This window comes from Ambystoma mexicanum, chromosome 3q (assembly GCF_040938575.1).
Source record: "Ambystoma mexicanum isolate Mex_15411 chromosome 3q, UKY_AmexF1_1, whole genome shotgun sequence".
Taxonomy (NCBI): Eukaryota; Metazoa; Chordata; class Amphibia; order Caudata; family Ambystomatidae; genus Ambystoma; species Ambystoma mexicanum.
In genome coordinates this window covers 457,023,916-457,044,023 of record NC_090926.1, presented here as the reverse complement: position 1 = coordinate 457,044,023, position 20,108 = coordinate 457,023,916, and the positions used below count along the sequence as shown (strand labels likewise).

The 20,108-nt window shown below is 45.7% G+C and overlaps 1 protein-coding gene across 3 annotated transcripts in view; it reads left to right on the top strand.

The window, feature by feature from the left end:
- LOC138582670 (protocadherin alpha-C2-like) overlaps positions 1-20,108 on the top strand; it is a 935,357-nt gene that overhangs the window by 244,652 nt on the left and 670,597 nt on the right. Inside the window, exon 1 of one of the 3 annotated variants that reach the window (XM_069654202.1) lies at positions 12,639-15,144. The exons of the other annotated variants lie outside the window; for them this stretch is intronic. Within the exon in view, the coding sequence (XP_069510303.1) occupies positions 12,766-15,144 (2,379 nt within the window). The 5' untranslated portion in view covers positions 12,639-12,765. Of the gene's footprint in view, positions 1-12,638; positions 15,145-20,108 lie in introns of those variants that run through there. 3 annotated transcript variants of the gene reach the window in all.

Sequence of the window (20,108 nt, the reverse complement as noted above, 5' to 3'; positions counted from 1 at the left end):
TGCCCCTGACAAAAACGACAAAGTGCTTTTGTGACCTAGCGAGCGATTGAACATTTATTGATCAAAATCTTACTACCCATTTTAGTTAAAGGGTGAGGAGACTTCCATGCGTTGGTATGTAGAGTGACATGTTAAAAATGTCACTCTCCTATCTTATTGTTCACGCCCACCCCTTTTTGTACTACTGTGACTTTTGTGTCTTGTGTTTTTAATGTTTGTTGTTAATGTTTGCTGTTGCGCTCTAGAAATTCAGTGTTTTGTATGAAGCTTAAACTTATATGTGTACTTTGTATTGTTGATAAATTAATTCTGTACTTTTGTATCAAGTATTTAGATAAGTGAACAAACTGTTGAATTCCGGTACTGTTTTTTTTTAAATTTGTTTTCCCTTTTGGGACTCACAATTAACAACATTCTCAAAGCGTTTGAGGACTTAAAAAAGATACAGATTAATTATTCTGACTCTACATTATATGTGTTTGCTTGGCCATGTATACATCATAATTCATTTGAAATGCCAGCTACACAAGACACCTTGAAGTTAAATGGATTCTGACTTAATAGACAGAAACAACAAGTTGTAGTTAGGTTCTTGATGATCCTTGGTGTACATTTTTTATTGAAGTTGAGAAGACAGAAGTTGCAATTTTGTTTATGGAAATCTGTGGAATCTATTTCAACTTATGTATGTGCAAACCTGAAGAAAACAGTTAAAAAAAAAAAGATAACATATGTTCGACTTGTGTTGTGTTTTTCATACGGCTGTGCACTTTCCTACTATGATTAAGATTAAGTTTGTAAGAAAATGTGTACAATCAATGTAGTATCAGCCTTGATAAAATGCTTAGGAGCAAAGCACATGATATCTGTTTTTATGTTTTACTAGAATTACATTGAAGCTCAGCGTATTCCTACGTTTCCCTTTAGGAATTAACTCAAACGTGAACTCTACTGCATATGAACCGGTAATAAATGTGTTCCTTTGAAAAAAAATGTGTTGCACTGATTCATCATATGCAGTCATGGCTGTGCAAGATGGACACATTGTCATAAAAACAGTGTCCTTGCACATGGGGTTTGGCATGGGATTGTCCCCATGGTTGTCGGCTCAGCTAGCCTTGTGACAGCCTCCACATCTTATCTGAACTGGAGGTAGACACTAACCGCAAAGGATCAGCGTGAACACTTGGATTTCAGATTCCGGACACAGTCTTTTAACAGGTTGTAACTAGCAGTTAGTGTTTTCTTCTGATAGCTGGTATTAGAATCTCCTAATTTCCAATTGTTTAATTGGTGGTGAGAGAGAGATTCTAATGAATTTAGTTTGCTGTGTATCATTGTGTAAAACAAATGGCTATTAACACATTTAACCTATATCAAATGTGACTAGTAAGGGTTATTGAATGGCAACTGTCCATGGCACTATTGCAATAAATATGAGCATTAAAGGACACTTTTTGTAACTGTTTCAGTGACCTCAAGAAGGAGATATTTCCTATTTGTGTATGCTAGTGTACCTCTGCAATAAAATATTTAAAATAACTGTTGAAATAGTTTTCCATTGATATAGCCGGTGAACTCGTGTGCCCAACACAAGCCCTTTAAGACAAGGTAACAATACTTTAAGATAGATGGGGATGCAGAATATACTCAAACATCAATGATCAAACTGATTGTTGTCAAAGTGCGTCTGTTTTAATATCAATTATCTAAAACAGGGAGTATAATGAACATCAACGAACACGCTCGATCTTTTCACTCAATGCATTTCTTAAAAACCACAACATTTATAGTAAAACATCGTCATCATTGACGTCAATCTACGTTGCAAACTACAAACACCTACTTGGGAAAGTGATAGGCTTACAGGGAACCTCTAGGTGTACGTCCCATACTTGTCAGGGAAGGTGATGGGTCTCCATCATCAGGTGGGGCAACTAAGCCCTCCTCTAGTGAAGGTCACTACGAACGTCATCAAATACACAACGTCCCATTGGTTATACAAAATATAGGGCTCTTTAGTATGTGGCCCTTCAGAATTGGTTGGCACCCTTGTACCCCTCTGTAATATTCCACGTACGCAAGCAGCACGCAGGCGAACATCCAGGTGCTGGTCATAACCATAGCTTCCGACCAATTAGCCTGTCACCTATCATCACTCTTGCCACCTGCCAGTCAATTAGCCTTTTGAACATTGGCCTTGGAAATGTTCTTCGTACCTGAGAATAAAAGGGAGTATAGGCATACTCTGTCTATTGGTTTCGATACAGCGCATCCCTCTGTCTACTTTCATCCAACCACATGACTGCAGACCATGTTTCAGAGTCTTTCTGTATTTAAAACACTATTAAATGATGAACCTCTGACGTCTTTGATGTTCTCACTCCTCGTCGTCTCAAACAGGAGTTTGTTCTTTTCACACGTTCTGTAACTACTGCATGAACATTCAGATTCGCGGGGCCTTGACTTCCTGGTGCTGGGCCAACCAAGCCTTTCTTCGATTCACCTCTGAATATCGATTGCTTTTCCCACTGCAACACACTGAGCGCCTTTCTTTTCACTGGATCTAGCTCTGCTAAAATGTGTTGTGGAATCATCCATAGTCCACACATTCCTATGCATATACGTTGGCGCATCGCTGCAATCTATTCACTACATAGCTACCCTTTAAGAATACTTCGTCTACTTGCGTTACTGTATCTGTACACTTGTAAAATGACTTGAAATCTTCTTCATAATTTCTCTAGCATGAGCATATTCATCTCGAGCTCGAAATTTTGCTCGTCATTAACACCTCCTCCTTTGTTTCTATGGAATGTCTTTACTCTTCAGCCTCTTCTTCTGAGTGCATCAGCTCTGCTTTTCATGACATCACCAGACTTCTTTCTTGCTTGTTTTTCCCACTTCCTCTGGGATTTCATTCAAATGGGCATCATATTGTCATGTATGCATGTATGGCTTCCTCAATGGGAACCTTACTTCCAACATTCTTTTCGGTATAGGTATTTTCACTGGCACTGCACATGTCTCACACTCTGGTTCTCAACATATAGGTAGCTTGGGGGAGGAGCTTTGGGTGGGGGTACTTGGCTCCACCTCTACACCGGGTATAGCTTTCCTGCTTTACCTATCTGTGTAACTCCTTTGAGGTTGACAAACCTTTGCTCCATGTGTGATATGTTCATGTAGTTTGAACCTGTTTCTCCAAAACGTTTTAAGTGTGCTTTCTATCAGGGTTAGGACTAATCGATAAGCTACTTACTTTCTAAGTAACCTGGCTGTCTTAGACAAAGCCCACCTTTTCTTCGAGAGTCAAGCCTGGGGCTGCTTAGCTCCAGTACCCTAAGGAAATAGTCTGGCCTTAGACTGACTTCTTGCAGTAGGACAAAGCTGATGTTTTGGGCCTGTCCTCCTACCAGTTATGGTCCATATTTGGTACAGATTTGTGCACTACACAATGCACCTTCTTGATTATTGATGGTGCCACCTCTCCTATTTGTCTTTTAAATGTAAATGCTGCAGTTTACCCTTCTTTTCCAAGTTTCAATAATGTGCTCTGTGTGTATTTCTGAACTTCTCCTGCCCAAGTGGGAAATTGATTATTTAGCAAACCATGAAAATAGTCTTGGCTCACTACCTGCCATCACATGTTCAATGCAGGACATGGGTGTTCTACCACTTTTAATCAAGTTTTGATGTCCAAAGAGCCCATCAACACAGCGTTGGTTCTAATCAGTGTTATGATGTCTCATCTCTGACATCTTCTTGTGCCCTTTGCCTAGGACTGTGTCTATTTTGGTTTTGGACTCTCTCGGAGTTGCCTTGACTGAGTTCTGCTGTCTGGGGATTCAATGTAAAGGTTTCCTTTGTCTTTGGGTTTTCTGGGATAGATACAGTTATCAGGGGGGCTTAACTGCCTCTGCATCTTGTGCTGGGGTATATTTATAACAGAGTCTAGGTGGAGAGTGCAGTGGGAAAGTGCTAGCCTCTGCTGTAGCGAAAGTCCGCACGGCTGCCTCTCCCCTTCATGTTTCTGAAGTCCATATATTGAGTGCCATTAACATGGGCAATAATAACAGCGATTATTAGATTATGCAGAAGTGGAAGCAAACAGACATGAAGTAACATAAAACTAATCTGATATTTTTATTTAAATCCATATCCAAACGCCTTAATGGTGCTCCAGAATGCCTCTTAGGGGGTCATTTTATGTACTTATGTGAGACGGCCTAGTTCTTCTGTACTCACTGTTTGCATTGGCAGAGTTTAAAACTTCCCCTCTCTCTGCTTCCTCATTTATTCCTGTGGCCATTTCTGCTCCCATTCTCTAAAATGAAAACTTCCATATCACTGTCAACTACTTTCTTCGAGATATCTTGCTCTCTGGGCTCAGAGTATAAAGATCCTTAGAAATGTCATGCTCATAGTCTCATGATCCTTGGAGACGCCTTGCTGTCTGGGCTCAAGTCGAAATGATCCTTTGAGACGCCCTTCTCTCTGGGCTCATAATGTAATGAACCTTCGAGGTGCCCTGCTCTCTGGACTCAAAGCGATGATCCTTCAAGACGCCCTGCTTTCTAGGCTTATAGTATAATGACCCGTCGAGATGCCGTGCTCTCTGGGCTTATAGTGTAATGATCCTTAGAGATTCCCTGCTCTCAGAGCTCATAGTCTAATGATCCTTGGAGACGCCCTGCTGTCTGGGCTCAAATCGAAATGATCCTTTGAGACGCCCTTCTCTCTGGGCTCATAATGTAATGAACCTTCGAGGTGCCCTGCTCTCTGGACTCAAAGCGGTGATCCTTCAAGACGCCCTGCTTTCTAGGCTTATAGTATAATGACCCGTTGAGATGCCGTGCTCTCTGGGCTTATAGTGTAATGATCCTTAGAGATTCCCTGCTCTCAGAGCTCATAGCGTAATGATTCTTCGTGATGTCCTGATATCTGGGCACATAGCATAGTGGTCCTTGGAGACAACCTGCTCTGCGGTCTCATAGTGTAATGATTCTTTGCGATGCCCTGCTCTCTGGGCTCATAGTGTAATGGTCCTCCCAGATGCACTGCTCTCAGAGCTCATAGTCTAATGATCCTTAGAGATACAATACCATGCTCTCTGGGCCCATAGCATAATGATCCTTAGAAATGACCTGCTCTCCGGTCTCATAGTGTAATGATCTTTCTAGTAGACTGGCTCTCTGGGCTCATAATGTAATGATCCTTCGAGACACCCTGCTCTCCGGGCTCATAGTGTTATCCTCTTTCGAGGCATCCCGCACTCTATGCTCATAATGTAGTGATCCTTAAAGACGTTTAGCTATCTGCCTCATTGTGTGATGATTCTTTGAGACGCACTGCTCTCTGGGCTCAGAGTGGAATGAACCTTCGAGATGCACTGCTCTCTGGGCCCATAGTGTAATGATCCTTTGAGACATCCTGCTCTCTGGGCTCATAGTGTGATTTATTTTTGCATTTTTAAAGCGCTCACACAGCCCACGGGAATCGAGGCGCTGTTACAGGAATTTCTTTTTTTTTTTGTTTTTTAGTTGCGTAAATATATATTTTTTTGTCTTAGTTACATATTTATAACGTGCTTAAATGCCCAGTGGTTTCTAAGCACAGATCCGGGGATCGAACCTGTGTTGCTTTGTGTCATCTTGCTTCCAAGGTGAACATGTTGCCACTGAGCTATCCTCCCGGGACCCTTCCTGCTCTCTGGTCTCATAGTGTAATGATCCTTTGAGACGCCCTGCTCGCCGGGCTCATAGTGTAATCTTCCTTCGAAGCATCCTGCACTCTGGGCTCATAGTGTAGTGATCCTTAGAGAGTTTGTGCTATCTGCCTCATTGTGTAATGATCCTTCGAGATGCCCTGCTCTATGGGATTATAGTGTAATGACACTGCTCTCTGTACTCATAGTGTAATGATCCTTCGAGACGCCCTGCTTTCCGGTCTCATAGTGTAATGATCCTTCATGACGCCCTGCTCGGCGGGCTCATAGTGTAATCTTCCTTCGAAGCATCCTGCACTCTGGGCTCATAGTGTAGTGATCCTTAGAGATGCCCTGCTCTCTGGGATTATAGTGTAATGACACTGCTTTCCGGTCTGATAGTGTAATGATCCTTCATGACGCCCTGCTCTCTGGGCTCATAGTGTAATGATCCTTCGAGACACCCAGCTCTCTGGGCTCACGGTGTAATGATTCCTCAAGATTGTCCTGATAACTGGGCCCATAGCCTAGTGATGCTTAGGGATACCCTGCTCTCTGGGCCATAGTGCACTGACCCTTCGAGAATCTCTGCTCTCTGGGCTCATGGTGTAATGATCCTTTGAGATGTCCTGATATCTGGGCCCATAGCATTGTGATGCTAGACAACCTGTTCTCCGGTCTCATAGTGTAATGACCCTTCGAGATGCCCTGCTCTTTGGGCTCATAGTGTAATGATCCTTTGAGACGTCCTGCTCTCTGGGCTCATAGTGCAGTGATCCTTTGAGACATCCTGCTCTCCGGCTCATAGTGTAATGATTCTTTGCGATGCCCTGCTCTCTGGGCTCATAGTGTAATGGTCCTCCCAGATGCACTGCTCTCAGAGCTCATAGTCTAATGATCCTTAGAGATACAATACCATGCTCTCTGGGCCCATAGCATAATGATCCTTAGAAATGACCTGCTCTCCGGTCTCATAGTGTAATGATCTTTCTAGTAGACTGGCTCTCTGGGCTCATAATGTAATGATCCTTCGAGACACCCTGCTCTCCGGGCTCATAGTGTTATCCTCTTTCGAGGCATCCCGCACTCTATGCTCATAATGTAGTGATCCTTAAAGACGTTTAGCTATCTGCCTCATTGTGTGATGATTCTTTGAGACGCACTGCTCTCTGGGCTCAGAGTGGAATGAACCTTCGAGATGCACTGCTCTCTGGGCCCATAGTGTAATGATCCTTTGAGACATCCTGCTCTCTGGGCTCATAGTGTGATTTATTTTTGCATTTTTAAAGCGCTCACACAGCCCACGGGAATCGAGGCGCTGTTACAGGAATTTCTTTTTTTTTTTGTTTTTTAGTTGCGTAAATATATATTTTTTTGTCTTAGTTACATATTTATAACGTGCTTAAATGCCCAGTGGTTTCTAAGCACAGATCCGGGGATCGAACCTGTGTTGCTTTGTGTCATCTTGCTTCCAAGGTGAACATGTTGCCACTGAGCTATCCTCCCGGGACCCTTCCTGCTCTCTGGTCTCATAGTGTAATGATCCTTTGAGACGCCCTGCTCGCCGGGCTCATAGTGTAATCTTCCTTCGAAGCATCCTGCACTCTGGGCTCATAGTGTAGTGATCCTTAGAGAGTTTGTGCTATCTGCCTCATTGTGTAATGATCCTTCGAGATGCCCTGCTCTATGGGATTATAGTGTAATGACACTGCTCTCTGTACTCATAGTGTAATGATCCTTCGAGACGCCCTGCTTTCCGGTCTCATAGTGTAATGATCCTTCATGACGCCCTGCTCGGCGGGCTCATAGTGTAATCTTCCTTCGAAGCATCCTGCACTCTGGGCTCATAGTGTAGTGATCCTTAGAGATGCCCTGCTCTCTGGGATTATAGTGTAATGACACTGCTTTCCGGTCTGATAGTGTAATGATCCTTCATGACGCCCTGCTCTCTGGGCTCATAGTGTAATGATCCTTCGAGACACCCAGCTCTCTGGGCTCACGGTGTAATGATTCCTCAAGATTGTCCTGATAACTGGGCCCATAGCCTAGTGATGCTTAGGGATACCCTGCTCTCTGGGCCATAGTGCACTGACCCTTCGAGAATCTCTGCTCTCTGGGCTCATGGTGTAATGATCCTTTGAGATGTCCTGATATCTGGGCCCATAGCATTGTGATGCTAGACAACCTGTTCTCCGGTCTCATAGTGTAATGACCCTTCGAGATGCCCTGCTCTTTGGGCTCATAGTGTAATGATCCTTTGAGACGTCCTGCTCTCTGGGCTCATAGTGCAGTGATCCTTTGAGACATCCTGCTCTCCGGCTCATAGTGTAATCTTCTTTCGAGGCTCCCTGCGCTCTAGGCTCATAATGTAGTGATCCTTAGAGACTGTATGCTGTCTGCCTCATTGTGCAATGATCCTTCAAGATGCCCTGCTCTCCTGGATTATAGTGTAATGATCATTTGTGATGCCCCTCCAGTGGAGTAACTTTGCTGAAAATGTTGGGGGAGGTATGGCATCTGAAGAAAAGGTGCCCCAGCCAAATGAATGGGGACAAAATGTTGTGCCATGAAAGTTGGGGGGGGGGCAAACACCCCTGTCCCCCCTAAAATTACGCCCACGTGCCCCTCTCTCTGGGCTCATGGTGCAATGATCCTTTGAGAGGCCCTGCTCTCTGTCTTCATAGTGTAATGATTCTTCGAGACACCCTGCTCTCTGGGCTCATAGTGTAATGATCCTTCAAGATGTCCTGCTCTCCAGTCTCATAGTGTAATGGTCCTTTGAGATGCCCTGCTTTCTGGGCTCATAGTGTAATGATCCTTCGAGATCTCTGGCTTTTTGCCCTCGTAGAGTAGTGATCAGGGTTGTTTGTGGGCTCATCATCATTTGTTCTGACACATTTCTCAATTGGCGTCGTTGCATATGTTCCCCTGCAGTTCCCTTTGCCACTGACTGTGTTAACAGAGAGTCCATTTTATTTTCTAGATCCTCTTTCACTATCACTTTTTTATTGGATTTTTAAATGCATGTTATTGGGGGTGTCTTTTCCGTTTCCTTCTTTGTTGAGGTGGAGAGGGGGTTACATTTTTCTCAATCATGTTGTAATAAAGTGGATTCTGTTCCCTTTACCTTTGCTTTTTTTTGTTGTTACCTCTGCATCCCTAATCATGCCCCAGTATTGCTCTTCTGTGCATCCATCCCACTCCTGTTTGCTAGGGATTCCCTTCTCTTCTTCCAGATACCAATAGGGGTCTTGAGCTCCCATCCATCTCCCCTATTGGTCTATAACCTGTACCTCTGTCTCTCAATAGGCTCTCATATTAGATGCCATATCCCCCAACCTAATTGTCTCACTGTGTTCATGCAGCCATCTTCCTTTTCTCCTGCTCCTCCCTCGCATATACGGTTGGTCTTCTCTCTGCATAAAGCGCATGGTTCGACATTGCTGGGCACTGGGGGCTATTTAGCTCTTGCATAGCGCCTAGAAGAGCCTTGTAAGCTTGACCCCAACAGCTACAAGGAGTTAGATTTTGCTCCCCAGGCCAAATCTGACATTGACTATGTGTCTAGGAATGTGGATAAAAGTTGCAATAGTCCACACGTAGAAGACAGGCGAAGCACAAAGGGTCATGTGTATTGGACACATAGTTATAGTTGCATCTCATTTGGAAGTTAGATTTGTCGCATACCCTGTATCATCCTTTCATTCTGCAGGAGCACCAGAGAGAGAGCAAGTGAGAAAGGTCACATCACAGAAAAAAAAGTGGCAGCAGGGATAGAAAAAATGTGCCAGCAGAGACTGCAACATAGATTAATTGAGTTACTGGTGTGGTGACAGAGTTACGAAGTATCGGTAAAGGTAATGACGCGTTGAAAGGTTGCAGCAAGAGGGAGGAACTGGCAGAAATTAAATGTAAAAGAAACAAAAGGGAAAACAATTTAAAGAGAATGTAAAAAGGGAATACGTGTACAGCAAAATGGCAAGAGATGGAGGATTCAAAAGGAAACGGCAATAGAAAGAGGGATTCAAGGCAGGGGCATTTTAGGTGCATGCCACCATTTGGCCTGGCATCTTTCAGGCACACCATTCACGGGGCCGGGCTTTGGTCTCCTGGTCAGAGTGAAATCCTGGCAGCCAGGAGCACCTTCCAGCTTCTGCTCCATGAATTCCAATTTCCACCACTGGAAAGTCAACATTCCTGCAGGCAGTGAATCCTGCTCTTCTCGGTTCAGAATAAGAACTGGTGTAAGTACAGGTGTTCCTTTCACTCCATTAGCACAACAGGGATTTTAAGGGAAGTCCAGGTACATGGGGAAAGGAGTAAAGTTGGAGAGGCGTCTGAGGGGATAGACACTTCCTTGTAGTTTATGTCAATTCTAAAGGGAATTTGTGGAGCAAGCCTGAAATCCTTTAGCCTTTCACAACGCCCATTAAGATGTACGTGGGGATAACCACAAAAACGTCATCGAATTTCTACCCTCACTTTTCACTCCCAAAGGCGCAGTGTGTGTGTTGGTCACCGTGATTGTGCCAGAGCATGCAAAGGCCACTACAGGCTGACCACGCGTTACCACAGAAGAAATGGATATGGGTTTAGGGTATTTTGGGCTTTTTCGTTCATGGCATTTTACCTCGTGGTGACTGCAGTTAAACAACGCCAAAAACTAATATTGCGCGGTGTACTGATGAAGAGGGTCAAATTGCAGAAAGGCAATGTTCGAGAATAATCTGAGGTTTAGGACGAGTCTTGTTTAGCGCCTGAGGTCCACACGCTGTAAGAGGCCACGTTATGCCCCGAGTTCCGATTGGGAACTGAAATACAGCTGTTGCACGGCAGTCAGCAAATATTACAGAATTACACCCTGTGTATCGCTATCCTGAGGAACGTTGCTGTGCTGATGGTTGCAGCCTCAAAAAGCAAATGGCGGTGGCCTGCTCTGATGATCATTGAAAGTGCAGCGATAGTGACGGTGTATGAGCGGCTGGTCATGTTGGACCCTTGCCATGCCTGTAGCCATCCTGCATGCGAGCAAAAGTGTACTCACAGACGGCCATTCGACCAAAGCGTCCCCCACAAAATAGCCTCACCTGGGTGCAGGTCCATTTCTTGGCCGAGGCGGGCAGCTGCCCGGGGCGCAATAGCCCCAGGGGGCGCAATTGCCCCAGTCCCTGGAGCCTCTGGAGGGGATCAAATTCCCCAGTTTGGCGCATTTCCGTGGAGAAGTTCCGCAGGTCAGGTGCTGGCGCTGCCCTGACATTGCATGAGTCAGAGGCTCACTCTGACCACTTTAGTGCGGGGGGGCGTGGTGGCGGCATAAGCACAATGGAAACACTTGAGGTCCCCCTGCAGTTAAGAGCAGCCTCCTCCCCCATCACAATGCCGGCAGGAAACTGCTAATAGCGGGCCATTAATCACTGAATGGTTTCTTGCTGGCATCGTGATGGGAGGGGAGGTACAGTGGGCTGTGAGGAGTGGGCGTGCCTTGCAGTGACGCACTGTGGCCCCCGACACGGTACAAACAGAGACCTGTTTCAGCCCATGGTACGTCCCTGCAAGCCCAGAAAATGGCAAAAATAATAGTTCAAAGTGGCGCTATTTCTTTCATGCTGCTTCTTTGCCAAACTATATATCAATTAGACGTTAAACCACTTCCATGGCACTGGTGATGAGTTACTTCATTATGCTGATAATAGTTTTGACCAGTGTTGCTGAGTAAATATTCTTTAAGCCACGACCCAGTTAATTTATTTATTTATGCAATGTTTGTTGGGTACATGGACACGGATAATTTATTTATTTATGCAATGTTGGTTGGATACCTGCATCCGACAAACATTGCAGAAATAAATATACAGGTACCCGACAAACATTGCATGAATAAATAAATAATCTGGATCCATGTATCCTTATAACAAGTCAGACTTTACTGTATCAAAGCATACACTTGATTCCCATTCAAAGAAATTTAAAGTGATTTTTTTATTGGGTTCAGGTGTCTCCTTGTCATGCCCTTTTGGCTTAGGGTGCCTCCAAACCCCCTTCAGAATCTTGTGTTCTTTGTTGGTTGTATATATTGCGTCCTGTCCCATATTCATGGTCTCTTGGTGTGCCCAGTCCTCATGATCTCCAGCCTAAGTGGGACTGGGGCATACACTGGTCTTGGGCACCAATGAAAAAGTGGCCCACCGTTGCAAATGGCAATTCATTGTTTGTGTGACGGACTGTTTGACTTTGGGTAGGAGTTGCTGAACGGTGTAGTTTGGGAGTGGCGCGTGGGGTGCGGTGGGAGTGGCGCGCGGGGTGCGGTGGGAGTGGGGCGTGTGATCGGGTCTGGGGGCGGCGCATTCCTAGTGTTTTACCCTGGGCATCAAATGGACTAGAAACTGCCCTGCCTGGGTGCATAGTACACAAAAGGAGCACACAAGAAAGAAGCTTGAAGGTAATATGATTTCTTAATACAAACTGGGAAGTACATGTAAAGAGAAAGAATCAGATGATTACATATTGAAATGCATTGTATTGCATATAGATCTGCCAACCGACACGTGTGACACATACACATATTAACGTAATACCGTGTGTGTCCGCTCTTTACCTGGAATAACATTAAATCATATCAATAATACAATGCGCGTTTATTATTTTAAAGGTGAAACAAGAGGAAATGTTTTACGTTGAAACCGAGACCTGTAGCTGTGTTCTTTTCCGAGTAATTCGTATCGTGTTTGGGTTCCTTACAGGGTACACGAGGACATTGGGCATTGCATGTACATCAAATGATGTTTAAGGGAGAATGAGTGTGACGCGTAGCAATGGCTGGTAGGAAATAATTTTATTTGGCCACAAGGTGGCGATGCTGGATTGCAAACGATACAATGCTGCTGCGTTATTGAGGCTCCACCCAGCCTTCCTTTCACAAATATCTCAAGGAACAACGCAAACGTAAAAGCTATCTCCGTTCTTAATCTACCCGGAGCCGTCCACTGGCGCTGCTTCGGAGCTGTTTATCTGCAAATCAGTTTCTTATCAAAAGCCTCTTTCTGACCAGATTTAAAGGCATGCCGTGTCCCAGCAGCAGCCGTCGGGGGGCGTGGCAGCTGCTCTGCCTGCTCTGCTGCTCCTTCGATGCCGCTCGGGGGCAGATCAGATACTCGGTGCTGGAGGAGCTGGACCGCGGCAGCTTTGTGGGAAATATCGCCAAGGATTTGGGCATCGACGTCATCCGCTTGAATTCCCGTGGACTGAAGATAATGTCGAGATCCCGGAGGCAGCATTTCCAGGTAAACATGAACAGCGGCGTTTTACTGACGAGCGAAAAGATTGACAGGGAGGAGCTGTGTGCAGAGAGCCCGTCCTGCAAACTGAACTTAGAATTAGTGATTGACAGCCCCCTGGAAATGCACCGCCTGGAGGTAGAGGTGCTGGACGTCAACGACCACGCGCCACATTTCCCTGAAAATAAAGTGACTCTGGATGTCCCCGAGTCGGCGTTGCCTGGAAGTAAGTTTCCAATTGGAGATGCCATTGATCTGGATATTGGCGTGAATGCCATTCAAGCTTACACACTAAGCCCAAGCGAATATTTCGAACTGGCAGTTTTAACCAACTCTGAAAACAGGAAATCTGCAGAAATTACTTTAGCAAAACCTTTAGATCGAGAAGTTCAGGCGGTTCACACACTTGTGCTGACAGCTGTTGATGGTGGGAACCCCAAGCGATCAGGCTCGACCAACATCACAGTTAACGTCATTGATACGAATGATAACGCGCCTGCGTTTGACCGCGCAGTCTATAGTGTTAAGTTGCCAGAGAATGTCCCATTGGGGACCTCAGTGCTACAGTTGAGTGCCACTGACTTGGATGAGGGTCTGAATGGGGAAGTGCAGTATTTCTTTGATAAACGTGTTCCCATGAGCACACAGAACACCTTCAAGCTCGAAGAGACCACAGGTGTGATATCAGTGCAGGGAAATATCGATTTTGAAGGTACTAAAGTGTATGAGTTCTCAGTAAAAGCCTTGGATCAAGGACCTTACCCTGTTGCAGGACGGTGCCAGGTTTCCGTGGAAATTATTGATGTGAATGACAACGCTCCGGAAATAACAGTGACCTCCGTATCCGGGACTGTCCCGGAGGACGCCAAACCAGGAACTGTGATTGCGCTGATGATTGTGTCAGATAAGGATTCAGGTGATAATGGACGGGTCGTGTGCAGTGTGCCCGCGACTCTTCCATTTGCGCTCCAGAACCCATACAATAACCATTACTCCCTGATACTGAAAGATCCACTGGATCGTGAATCTACTGCTGAGCACACCATCACGATCACCGCTGTGGACAGAGGATCACCTCCAATGACCACCTCCACAACAATAAAAGTGCAAGTTTCAGACACAAATGACAACAGTCCGAAATTCACACAACCAGCCTACACCATGTATGTGATGGAGAACAATGTCCCAGGGACACACATGTCCACAATATCCGCCACAGACCTCGATACAAAAGAAAACGGATACCTGACCTACTTCATCTCAGCAAATACAACTCTTGATGGTTTTATATCTATAAACTCAGAGAACGGTAAACTCTACGCCTTGAAGTCTTTTGATTACGAAGAAATACAACATTTGGAATTCCTAGTTCACTGTAAAGATGCAGGTGTCCCACCGCTCAGCAGCAGCGTGCCTGTGCAGCTGTTCATCCACGACCAAAACGATAACGCACCCGCCATTTTACTTCCACCCTCCCAAATGGGTTCCACCAGCATTGAAGCCATCCCACGGTCGGCAGAAGCGGGATATCTGGTGTCAAAAATAAGAGCCTTTGATGCGGACAGTGGGTACAATGCCTGGCTCGCTTATGATATTATTCAGCCCAGGAAGGACTCGCTTTTTAAAGTTGGACTTTCCACGGGGGAGGTAAGAACATCTCGATCTATCAGAGTCCAAGATGGAAGCCACCATCGGCTGCTTATTCAAGTGAAGGATCACGGAGAACCAGCGCTATCCAGTAGCGTCACTCTGAGCATCACCATCACTGAGAACGACAAGGAAATACACAACGAATACTTCAAACATCCTGAAAGCGACGTCACGATTTCCAATGTGAATCTCTATTTGGTGATCTCAATAGCCTTTATCTCATTTATATTTTTGGTAACAATCATCATCTTTGTTGCTCTGAAAATCTACAGAACAAGTTCTAGCACGGCCGGATGCGACCAAGCTCTGTGTGAGAATAACCGCGGGAGCTGGTATTATACTCAGAGCAACAGTTACAAGGTTTACCTGGGCAAAGCAAGCCAGGACATCCTACTGTTCAACAGCCAGTGCCCACCACAGCCAGGAGACAGCATCAACAAGAGGCTTACACTGACCACAGAAGCGCCGGCTCAGCAGAGCGTCGATGACCTTTTAATGATAGGCGATAATAAGGTACGGTGTGTCCATGCCTTGGCTCTGTGTCAATATTTTCATATGTACAGACTTTACCACATTGGCATGAATTTAGGAGACAGAGTTTAAGTGGTTGGAGGACGTTAGAGCTTCTCAATTATTAGTTGCTCTTAGCCGACATATACCCCTGTCAGTATTGTAATTTTTTAGGATAATACTACTAATATTTGCCTTGTGTGTAGTACTTGTTGTCAGAGTTTTGCAACTTCCTGTCACTCTACGGGTGCCACTGTTCCCCAATTTAACGGTCTATTTTTACTGCCCTCAGCGATTGGGAGGCCGAGTTGGCTCTTCTGGTATTGAAACCTTTGCCTTGCTGGTTGCATACACATTTTGATCTCAGTGCTATTGTCCCACTGTTCTATCCAACCATTTGTTTTCAAATGCTTTAGTTGGTGTCACCTACTCTTCCTTCCCGAGCCCTTCACTCATCCGCCTCCAACTCCCTCAGGGTCAGCCGCTTCTCGAAGCAACGAGTTGGGGGTAGATCTCTCTCCGCGGCAGGGGCCTCCCTCTGGAACAGCCTTCCTGCCTCCCTGAAACTTGAGGAGAACCATCTCCGGTTCCGGAAGCACCTCAAAACCTTCCTCTTTGCCTCTACTTTCTCTCTCCCTCTCCCCTGCTGAACAGCTAATATTCTTCACTGAAACTGCACTGATTCTGCAACTGGACCACTCTTAACGGCCTCGGTCCTGGGCCCAGCCACTCTCCACTTGCACTGATGCCCTGGAACCCCTCTGCACTGCGGGACTGTCTCTGTATCCCTACAGCCCCCCCCCCCCTTTTCCAGCACTTGTTCTGCACTTACCTTGCACTTGCCACCAGCTGGCCCTATTTATTTATTACTTTAAGCCACTTACCTTGTACTGCACTTCCCCCCCCTCCCCTTCCCCTTGCACTTTTCCCCCTCCCCCACCCCTGCACTTGCGCGATCTGAATGACACCTGGCCTAGAAGGATCGCTGTCTGTCTCCCCTTGTTTCCTCCCCTCCCTGCCTCGTCGCGCCTTGAAACACCTGTGTATAGGCGCGTTACAAATGTCATATCATATCATATCATACTGGTTGTTTTCAAATGCTTTAGTTGGTGTCACCTGATGGTTGTTTTCAAATGCTTTAGTTGGCATCACCTGCTGGTTGTTTTCAAATGCTTTAGTTGGTGTCACCTGCTGGAAATTCTGATTGGCAGTTGGTACTCTGTTGCATTGCTGCTGTTCTCAACCTGAGACCAGAGTAAGGGATGCCATGCTCTTGGCACACGATGTGAGGGGGACAGGTCCATGTGATAGGATTAAACGACTGGGAGGGTGGCCGCTAAGCACTCCAGAGCTAGAGAGAGGCAAATAGAACATATGGGGGAGGCAGGGGCTGGGCATCGAAGGAAAAGGTATTCATAAGTTCCGCCTTCTGAATCCAGAGGAACTCCACCTGCAATTGCCATGGAAGTGCTGGATGCATCCATCCTTCGGAGTTGCGACATTCTGAGCATTCAATCCAGAAAGCTCCGTGGGTGTGAGCGACCTGTCCTCTGAACACTTGGGAGATCAGAGTTCAACCGCCACATGACCTGGGAATCAGGATGTTGCAGGGCCCGGGCAGAGCATATCATGCATGTCTGGAGAGTTATGGTAAGCTTCCTGAGGTCAAAGGGCAGACCCTAGCCCACCGGGTAAGTTCTCCTTGGAACTCTCTGCACTTCTCCGAATGTGGCACCGTATGAGCAAACTGCCCCCCCCACCCTTACAGTTTTGAACGTGTTCTTTTTCCTTGTTTTGCCTGTTGCTTATAGAACTACAGGCAATCTGTTCATTTCTCATTGACGCAACTAATTGTGCCTTTAGCGTTCAGATAGTTGACCCAGAGTACGGATTCCCTGCTTTCTAAAGAGCAGCACATGTACTGATATGTTGTGTATCACCTCCGTCATTATTTAATGTCCCTGCTGATTCTGTGAAGAGGCCATTTTAAATTACCCAATACACCATCTTCTTTTGTTTACTTGGAAGTGTTTCCTTGCCTATCTATGATGGCAGGGAAGGACTCTGCTACATAGCATGGATTAACAACTTTTGGGCCCCAACTAATGCTTCTCCTGCTACTGACTATGCAGTCTCGCTTGATCCAGCTTTCACTTTTAACGCTCTGACTGCCATTTGTGTCAGTTTATGGAGAGACATTTGTGTTTTGGAATAAGGCTGGGTGCACAGGGACGACGGGAGAAACCAAAGCCAAATGTGTGTTGTGGAAAGGCTGGGGAAGGGGCCACTTGTCAGGCTAGTAGAGGAAAGGAGATGTGGACGCATTTGCTGCACATGCGTGTGCTTCTTCTGACACAGACCTTTAGGTCTACTCTCTGTCAGGCGATGGAAGAGTACAATTTGATTACATGCCAAACTAAAGTCCAATACGGCGGCCAGAGAAATCATGTTTTCCTACATTGCCCAACTTTAACTTTTAAGACTCCTCCCTTGTTTGTCGTGCAGTAGTACATGGAAGGATGCCCACATGTCACAAGATTGACAAATGAATCACGTTGAATGTAAAATACTTTTTGGCGTTCACGCATATGAATAGTACGCGTTGAGTTTTGGCCATCTACAATGAATTTCTCTATGCCCTGAAGAAGGCTGGGCCATCAGAACTCATGGGCCTTCTCTAGACAAAACTCAAGTAGGCAACCTTGAAAGAAGTTTGGTTATTTATTTATGCATCTATTAAGCGCTCTAAACCCGTAGGCATTAAGGCACTAGTTACAGAAGTAATATCAGAAGACAAACATAAGAGTGAAAGATAGTCAGACAGTTGGCTACTTAGGGGATTAAAGTCAAGTTTTAAGGTGTTTCCTGAAGGTCCAGTAGGATTGTCCAGATCTCAATGTCAAAGGTAGTGAGTTCCACTTCTTGGCAGCAATGGCTGGCTAAGCTGACACCACCTGCTCTCGATCTCCTGAATCTTGAGATGGTAAATTGGTGGGAGTAAGCGGTGCCGGTAGGCCTGGCAGTTTGAGGTCTGGAATACGTTTGCAAAAGATATCCCGGGGCCGAGTAGAGAGGCATTTGTGCGTGATGGCTAAGGTCTTGAAAAAAATGCGCTCACGTACAGGTAGCCAGTGAGCATTTCTTCTTGCTGCCAAAATATGGAACATCACATTGGGGATAGAGATACATGTATTTGTGGTACCTACCCATTTCCAGAGTGGACCGGGCAGATGTGCACGTAAGAGGTGCTGAGATGACACTCAAACGCCACTCGAAGTGTACTTTGTAACCAGGGATACTTTATCCTTTGACTACCATTGAGGTATTTTATGTTGTTTTTTGTTGGTGGTGTGTGCACATTTGGTGGTGCTTTATATTTGGAGGTGGTCACAGTGTTGATGTTGAATTTTGTTCACAATACATTTAACTTGCGTCGATATGTTCTCATTATTTTTTTACCTATCATGTGTTGCGAATTAATTGTTGCATGTATTTTTAATACATGTTGTTCTTTCTAATGAAGTTTTAGGACAGCATTCTATTAAACAAACCTCATGTTTCATCCCATATATTTCCTTCAGAGTGTGTATTTATATTGCTTGGCATGGACCATATATCAGAAGTAATATTCTCAATTTAACAGGGACCTCATTTCTTGTGTTGTGCTTCTTCTCGTGACATCTCCTGTCCCTGTTGGAGCCCCACGTTAGTTCTTGACCTTTCTTAGGCCTTGGCAGAGTGGATCTCCTCTCGCTAATGTGCCTAATCGTACAACTCTCCACAGCCATTGGCTTTCACCAGTAGGACACCCCCATACCCCTCTCTATCTGGCAGCAGTTGTACTCTAATTATTAGCTTGATACTTACTGGATCACAGCCTTTTACATGCAAGCTTTGCTCAGCACTTGCCTGCCCTATAGTGCCTGTTGTACCACATTGTACTTTTTTGCTGCCACATCACTTGAGCTATTTCTTCCAATGATCCTCTTCCTAGACTCTGCAGAGACTCCAAAAATATAGGAATTGTCCCCTCGTGCACAGCGTCCTTCCTTGCAGGTGGCCCTGCTGGCACCTCTTGTAAAGGTTCCCTCTGTCTGTAAAGCCCACACACTAGGGCTACCCTTGCAGATTCATATATTGCAAAGCATGTCTACCCACTTATTGTTTCCACAATGACATGGGCCCATTGTTGGTGGATCCCCTTTCTCACAGGGACTTACCCTGTAGCAACTTCTTCAGGCATTCCCATTCATTCTTGGGGTCCTCATTTTCCAGCCCCCACCTGGCAGGGAACCATGATCATATTCTTTACACAAACCCCAAATGACCAAGGCTTCCTCCTATAGCACCCACGAAGGGGCTCCCTCACAGCCACCCTAGGCCACAGGGGCTAACCTACCATGGCCTCCTCTTTGGGGGTGACCTCACTTGGAGCAGCTCTTTTGGAGAGCCTTATCTGCCAGGACATGCCTGGGGTCACCATCTCAGTACCCTTTTTGTAGGGTTCAACTCTACTAACACCCACCTTTCGGGGAGCTACACCCCTATTCTATGGGGTTCATCATTCTCTTTCTGGACCTCCCTCCTTCACACAGGGTCCTCTGGCGTATTTTTCGTCTAGGTGCTAGTTGGACAACACGATGAGGTTCAGACAGTAATGTCCCGAGCACAGGTCATTACTATGTGGTGTGCCATGAACAAGCGGCTGCCCCACAACCATCCCAAAAATCTGTCAGTCGTTGGCCACCACCTGCAAGAACCATGCCAGCTTCAGTAAAAACCTGAAGTCCTACGCATTTGAGCATGATGCTGCATCAGAACATGCGAGGGTGACGGTAACCTCCATCACCACCATCATGGGTGGCCGCGTCTCCTGCTCCCTGCCATGGGGTGTTCAACCAATAACTGTTTTCTCTTGGGGACAGGTCTCTTGACTGTATTTTGCTTTGCCTGTGGGGCCCAGGCTG